The 7339-nt window shown below is 50.7% G+C and overlaps 2 protein-coding genes across 3 annotated transcripts in view; one reads left to right on the forward strand and one right to left on the reverse strand.

Moving 5' to 3' along the window:
* The window catches only part of ZFAND6 (zinc finger AN1-type containing 6), a 58508-nt gene extending 51678 nt beyond the window's left edge, over positions 1-6830 (reverse strand). Inside the window, exon 1 of one of the 2 annotated variants that reach the window (XM_029951611.1) lies at positions 6673-6830. The gene's annotated coding sequence lies outside the window, so the exon portion shown is untranslated. Of the gene's footprint in view, positions 1-6621; positions 6643-6672 lie in introns of those variants that run through there. The other variant, XM_029951610.1, reaches the window with a different exon arrangement.
* LOC115302415 overlaps positions 1-7339 on the forward strand; it is a 23206-nt gene that overhangs the window by 11722 nt on the left and 4145 nt on the right. The window contains exons 3-4 of the mRNA XM_029952320.1: positions 6209-6361; positions 7114-7297. Coding sequence (XP_029808180.1) covers positions 6209-6361; positions 7114-7297 — 337 coding nt within the window. The remainder of the gene's footprint in view (positions 1-6208; positions 6362-7113; positions 7298-7339) is intronic.

Consider the following 7339-nt stretch of genomic DNA (forward strand, 5'->3'; position numbering starts at 1 on the left):
TTAAACACTTTCAATAAGTTTATATAACAATTTTTTAAATTGAATGTACAGTTTTCAAAGTTCTTAATTTTGCATTATTCCTCAAAAAAATGCATATATTACAATACCACAAAGCAACAGACTTGTTTTGAACACAAAGAGAAGTCTGTAGGAAAGTGAAAACGCACATAGTTGCAACTAGACACGAATATGGAGGAATACCCTGCAGAAGCCCAACAGCTGCACCATCGGCTGTGCCTTTTAAGTGGACAAACTCAAAGGGCCAATTCACAGAGGCCTCGTCCCAAGATCCTTTGCAAGGATCCACTGCTTTGAATGCTCAGTACTTCGCGAGTCCAGTTCAGGTGTTCTTCCCACTGTGTGGCACTCTTGCAAAAGAACACTGGGAGCAGACAAAGTACAGGAGCAAATAGCAGAAAGGAGACATAAATCAAGTTACAGCATAAAACTTGGAAAACATTTTAGATGGCCAAAATTTGATAGGGTTATAAAAAAGAGATGGCAAACATTTAAATCTTAAAATGCGGCAAGCATAAAATTAGTACACAAAGGGAACCAAAAAACCTTTGCTTTGACATCAGTTTTTCACTTCGGAGTTAACTGTATAAATGGACGCCTACCACGCACACTAAAACACCACCGGGCCCTCTCGATCTACAGCCAGTAAGGAGACAGGGACCAGCTGGTTCACAGACCTCTAGGGTCCACTTGGAGACACTTGCTGGTGACTGTGAGCTGGCTCACAGGTTAAAAGGAAGGGGATGTTGTCCAGTTCTCAACCAGCAGCAGAAGAAAACAGCGAAGTCAATCACATGAAAGCAATCCCACGAGTGAGATGAGCGGAGCACACTGCTCCACAGGAACCCGAGGCCTGCAGGAGCTCCGGGCTCCCTGGCCGCAGGTGACAATACCGCTGTTTGAACACGGAGGACACGCTGTGTATCCCTGGAGGGGGAGGAGCTCAGAAGCCTCCCCAAACCTATCAACTGGCCCACAGTGTGGAAGGTACTCACCAGAACAACCAGGTCCCACCTTGCTATAAAAAGACCCTCCCGAAGGAGGAAGAGCCCAGATCCACTTCTGGCCAGTAGCGAGCGCAACAGGGTCCTAAAGGCTGAGAACAGCCCAAACTGTAGTTCGGACCACAGAAATTAATCCCTGGCACGATCCCTGGACCCCAGCTGGTAAAAGGGCGAGCTTGAAGTCTCAGAGCACGACAAGGTCACTAAAGACATCGTCTCAAAACCACTATCTAATGGAGAGGAAAAAAATCACTAAAAAAAAGTATTTCCCTGATGTACACACTGCTTACAAAAGCGAGGCATGTACTTGAGTTTGCAGCTCCCGATGTGTGTCTTCTGTTCATTAAGGGACACGAGGCGGGGGCACACGCAGCGGGAGAGTAGTGATGGCCCATTCAGCAAAACCCTAAGCACAAAGGGAACGTTATGGAGACAAAGGGATAGGAAAGCACAAAACCGGCTGAGGTGTCTTTCTGTAAGGCAGTAAATTGCTTTGCTTTAACTCTAATGGGATAAACAAGATCACCAATAAATGTAAACAAAAAAGGAACCGGGATCACAATATCAAGACCAAGGTGTAAATAAAGGAAAAAGCAGTCACAGGACTCAACTCGAATGACTGAATAGCTGCAGCTTTTCCCGTGCCAAAGGACACAGCCCAGGTGACCGGAGGGCCCTGCCGGGCACAGAGCATGATGGAAAACAGACTGGCCGACTCGGAGACCCCCTCTCCCCTTAGCAGCCTAAGCTAGAAAAAAAATAAAGATGAAAAGATAAATGATCCACACTAATTACTAAGATTAATTTTTATATAGCTATCAAAGAAAAGCTGCTTTTAAAAAAAATTTTTTAATTGCACTTGTAGACAGCTAACAATTTTGAAAAACACAAGGTAAGTAACATCCTCTGATGATTATAAAGTAATGTTCAAAGTCAACAGGAAGCTTATTAACCCATCAAACATTCTGAACACCTACTGTGTGCTGGGCACCACGAGCTGCTGGGACGCCACGTGGAACTGTCCCTCCACTGGAGAGACTCAGGGTCCACAGACCTCTGTTGTCCGACAGCGATGTAATGGGAACCACAGCAATTTTCAGCCTTCTAGGAGCCACATTAAAACATTAAAATATAAAATAGTTCAATTAATTGTAGTCCTATATCCTTAACACAAACCACACACAATGGCACCACTCGTTCGACGAGGAATCATTTTTAAAACCGAGGTGGTCTGTTGTACTACAAATCAAGTTCATACTTCATACCTACAGACCACCTCAGACTTGCCATATTTCAATAGCCAGTAGCTGCTTACACTTGACTCTGCTGTCCAACACGACAGCCACTAACCACGTGTGGCTACTGCACCTGGTACGTGACTAGCGTGACCGAGGAACTGAATGTTTACTATTATGTATCGTAATTGACTTAAATAGCCACAAGTGGCTATCTACCAGATTGGAAATAACAGCTCCAGCGGAAGAAACAGACACTAAATGACACAAATCACACAACAGACACTAAATAAAACAAAGCACACCCACTGAATGAGTTGCAGTTATTACAAGTGTTTGCAGAGGAAACGTCTGCTAGGAAACGAGTAAGCGAAGCCCAGGCAAGGACGACGCCCCCCTAGGCGGCGCTAAGGGAGAAAGGGTCCTCCCGGGACTCACAGCGAAGCCCACGGGCAGAGCCCGGGCAGAGGTCTCGGTGGAGGCAGCCTGAAAACCCAGGACCCATGGTGAAGGAGCGCAGCGAGGGGCGAGACATCCCACTTCCTGGCAGGACACCGGCCTGGGGCCCAGGACACGGACGGGCCAGCAAGGCCTTGGAAGCAGCGGCGTCCAGGACACAGGGCGAGTCCCCCAGGAGTCTCCCGCGGCCCCTGCCCGCCCAGGGAGCGGCAGTCACGCCGACCCTGTGTCCTTGTGTTCACCCTAACCAGGCCCCGCTCCGGAAGCCTCCCCCACTTCTTTCTAGATCTTAGAACTCGGGGTCACAGTTCCGACTTCTCCACGGGACAAGCTTCGGGCCCAAAACTATTTACAAGGCAATTCTGACCAAAAAATTTTGCAAAAGACATTCAGTGTGCTGCCATCGCGACGATGCTGATGACGATCGTTACTACTACTCGGGAAGCTAACGAAACCCAAGGAAGCCCCGGCGCCACATGAAGCGTAACCGTCACACCCTTACAGCCACTGTCTCAGGACACCCACCTGGCTCCTTCCAGTCTCCATCACACGCCGAACGGCTTTCCAACCTAGTACTTGTCAGAGCCCAAAAATTCTTGATTGACTGGTTTGTTGATCACCTAGCTTCCCCGATGACCGAAGACCGTGACCTCGACGGAAAGCAGAGGGCGAGACAGCCCTCGGCGGCGGCCCCCCCACCCCCACCGGGCCAGCACGGGGCACCTGCAGGGAAGGCTGGCCAGTGAATATGTATGTGTCACACGCCACAATGTATGGATCACAGCTAAAGCTATAATCAAAGGAGAATTTAATGGCACTAAATTTTTTAATTATACAACATAAAACATTAAGCGTAGAAATAGAGTTAAATTTTTAACTGAAAAATTCAAAACCCCCAAAAAAGTGAAGACCCTAAGGAATCAACTAAAAATCTGATGAATAAAACAACAGCCAAAGATTAGGGGAGGAAACGGGAGGGAGAGTTACAGCAACAAAATGAAAATACATTATTACACCTAATTACTGAAATAATGTGCACTACAATCAAAACTTAATACTGAATGGAAGCTAAAAAGAACCAAGTATATATAAGCTTTCAGTATATGATAAAAGTAGCTTTATTTCAAGGCAATAAGGAAAAGATTCCTGTTAATGGGGTAAAACAACTGAATAATTCTTGAGGAAAAATAAGAGAAGTTATTTCACTTCACATATTATGTCAAAACAAGTCCCAAGTGAACAGAAAGAGGTAGATATGAAAATGAAACCATAAAAGAACTAGAAGAAAACAGTTATCTGAGCAAGAGAATCTATTAAGTATGAAAGTAAAGCAGAAGCCATAAAAAAGTATTAACATAAATTTCTTAAAAGGTAAAAAATTCAAGTTTAAAAAAAATACCATAAGCAAATGAAATGGAAGTGAAGAGCCAGGGAAAACATGTGGTGTGTGTGTCAAAACGCTGCTATCCTAAATCTATAAAAGAATAAAAAAGCACTGCAAAGATAACCCACCACCCCAGAGAGTCAAAGACAAACCGGAAGATAAATGCCCACCACTCCACTCATCAGCATAATTCATCTAAGAACTACATCCTGAAGCTTATGAAAGGAGAAGGCACGAAAGAAAATCACCAAGTGTCGGTAAAGATGTGGAGGAGAAGTTGGGTACTCTCTCACACTTTTTGTAAACTTTATACTGATTTGGCCAACTTTGTCTTACAATGCTAGTTACATGTTTCAGATTCAGCAGTATTTATAAAAAATACAGAAAAATGCTCACGTGCTCTGACTCAGTAATTGTTAAGACGGAACAAATCCTAAGCTCGTAAGACGGTCTTCACCTCACGGTAACAGCGACAAAGAGCTGAAGCACCGTGTCACGCAGCAGGTGACGAACCACAGGCGGAGATGGCCTGTGCCCGCGCAGAACCCAGTGGCTACACGCGGCTCTAACTTCTGCCCTCAAGCCAAGTGGAAGACAAGAACCCAGAAGCCCCGGACGGTGACCTGGTGGGCAGGGACCGTGGCCTGCGGGCGTCTCTGAAGGAGTGACACTGGAGCCGAAATAGGATGGAGTGTGGCCGGCAGGAAAGCTCCACAGCTCTGAGGCCAGCGACCCGGCGTGCAGGGACAGGCCGGGACAGTGGTGGTGCGCGACTCGGGGACAGGGCAGGCCGGCCTTCTCGGGCAGCACCGGCCCCACAGCTGCCCGTCCTGCGGCTCTTCAGCGCCTGAAACAAGTCCCAGCTGCAATTCATGTGGAAAACACGCTTCGGATTTTGAGGACGGTCTTTAAAAAGCTAAGTAAAATACCTCATTAATGATCTCTTATGCTGATTACTTATTGAAATAATATCTTGGGGTAAGCAAATTACATCTGACCTGTTTCTCTCCTTTTTTAACGTGGCTGTCAGGAAACGTGAAATTACTTATGTGGCTCCCATTAACTGATGCCCACTGGACATCAGTGCTCTAGGGTGAAGGTGCCGCAGTGACACGTTTACCTTTTCTTCCGTGTACTGAAAGGCATCGGGGGGCCGGGAGCCTCGGACGCGCACACGGAAATTACTGCTGTCCACAGGAGCAGCGCCCAGGTGCCAGGAGGGTGCACACTGGGGCCATCCTGTGCACGAGCGCTGCGGAGACAGATGGCATTTGGGGTAAGCGGTGAAGGTGTGCCTTCCAACTCCACTCTCGCCTGTGCCGGACACCACAGCCAGAAAGGCCCAAGTGTTAACAACAGTTACCTATTCTTTGCAACTTTCCATTTCTTCTGAAAGTTTCGGGGGGAGAAACTCATTGCCCTTAATACAAAAATGAGGCTTTTTTAAAAACCAGCCCTGCCAAAAACGCCCACCGTGCTGTCTGTCCTCAAGTTGCACCTGCCGGTCAACAAGCCACCTGTCCTTGAAGACAAGTCACGGAAAGCCATCTCACGCCAACGGCTCCCGGACTCTGGAAGCACACGTTGGGGCACCCACAGAGCTGGGGCTCCAGAACTACAAAGTTCAGAAGCGGGTGGTGAACTCATCCTAACGCCCGGCACACATCTTCCTCCAAAGACGTTCCCCAGGACACCCTGTGTGACCCCACTGAGGAGCCCCGGGCCCCAGTCCCTTCCCGTAGGGGAAGGCTCTGCCACCTGGCACGTGCTCCCCCTGACCCAGGTCTGCAGGGCTGAGAGGAGGCCTCCGGGCAGGGGTGCCGCACAGGAGCGTGCTGGGGACAAAGAGGAGGAGGATGCCGGCATCTGCGGGAGGTGGCAGGACGCGGGGTGGCCCAGAGCGCGCTACTTCACCACAGCCACCGGGTTCACCTTCGGGCGGAGAGCGCGCGGGTTCAGAGGAAGGGTCGGCACACACCCCTTGCCGGGAGCCTGGGTTTCTCTGCACGTGTTCACAAACTACTGGCCGATCCTAGGGCTGCGAATCTTCCGTTGAAAATGCACCTGCTTCCCTCCTGACCCCCTACACCCCCTAAGGCGCCCGACAGGGTTCACCCCGGAGAACCCCGGGCGCTCCTGCACCAGGAGCCAGAAAACAGGAAAGGCTAAGAGCTCGGCCGGTGACAGCAAAGCACGGTGCACACCGTTCACGCGCCTGATGGTCCCGGACACGAGCGCGTTATACCGGGAAGAAATGACAGGTGGGCACAGCTCCTTATACAAAGCTTAAAACAAGAGCAACCTGGGGCGCCTGGGGGGCTCAGCCGCTAAGCGTCCGACTTGGCTCAGGTCATGACCTCACGGTCTGAGTTCGAGCCCCGCGTGGCCTCTGTGCCGGCAGCTCTGCTGGAGCCTGCCTTGGACTCTCTGTCTCCCTCCCTCTCTGTCCCTCCCGTACCTGTGCTTTTATCAAAAATAAACATTAAAAGTATTTTTTTAAAAAGCAGTCTGGAAGACCCACCGCTTGAACGTACACCTGGACGTGGTGGAAAAAGCAGCGGAGGATACACACCAAGCTGACAGCACTGCTGACCGAGGTGGGGGCGGGGCGAGCAGGTCAGAGACCCAGGAGCAGATCCAAGTTTTGTTCCGGTTTTTGTTTTGGGAACGACGAGTTCAAGATTTTCACTCTGTTTTTCTCTCTCTAGTCCACTGGGCTGCGCGTTCTTCTGCGACAGGAGCCCCGTCTTTCGGTAATTTTTTTTTTCTTCTCAGAAGACGGCTTTGCCGGGCGTTAACTGCTGTGCGAAAGAGCGTCCACGCGGCGCGGGGAGCCTGCGAGCACTCGGGCCGCCGCACGCCAGGGAAGGGTCACCGAAGCCCAGACAATGGCCCCTGCAGCCCCCCACTGGCCGCCGGCACCCCCGGCACCCCTCATTCCATCGCAAAGCGCCAACAGGAAAAGGTGGAGAGGCACCCGGTTTGTTTGAAGTCAGATGTGCCCATTTTGCAGGAACGGAGCGCTTCGCCCCCCCCCCAAGTGCGGACCGCAGGCCTGCGGTCACTAACCGCCTCCCCCCGCCGGTCCGGACGACCCCCCGGAGGTGTCACACGACCAGCACACCACGACTCTGCCGGCCCCCGCACGCCCCCGACCCGCCGCTGAGGGCGAGGGGCGCTCGGGACCGCCGAGGCAGGCGAGACCCCCGCCCCCGCCCCGGGGCCGCGGCAGGTGGAGG

The sequence above is a fragment of the Suricata suricatta genome, chromosome 9, assembly GCF_006229205.1.
Source record: "Suricata suricatta isolate VVHF042 chromosome 9, meerkat_22Aug2017_6uvM2_HiC, whole genome shotgun sequence".
NCBI lineage: Eukaryota > Metazoa > Chordata > Mammalia > Carnivora > Herpestidae > Suricata > Suricata suricatta.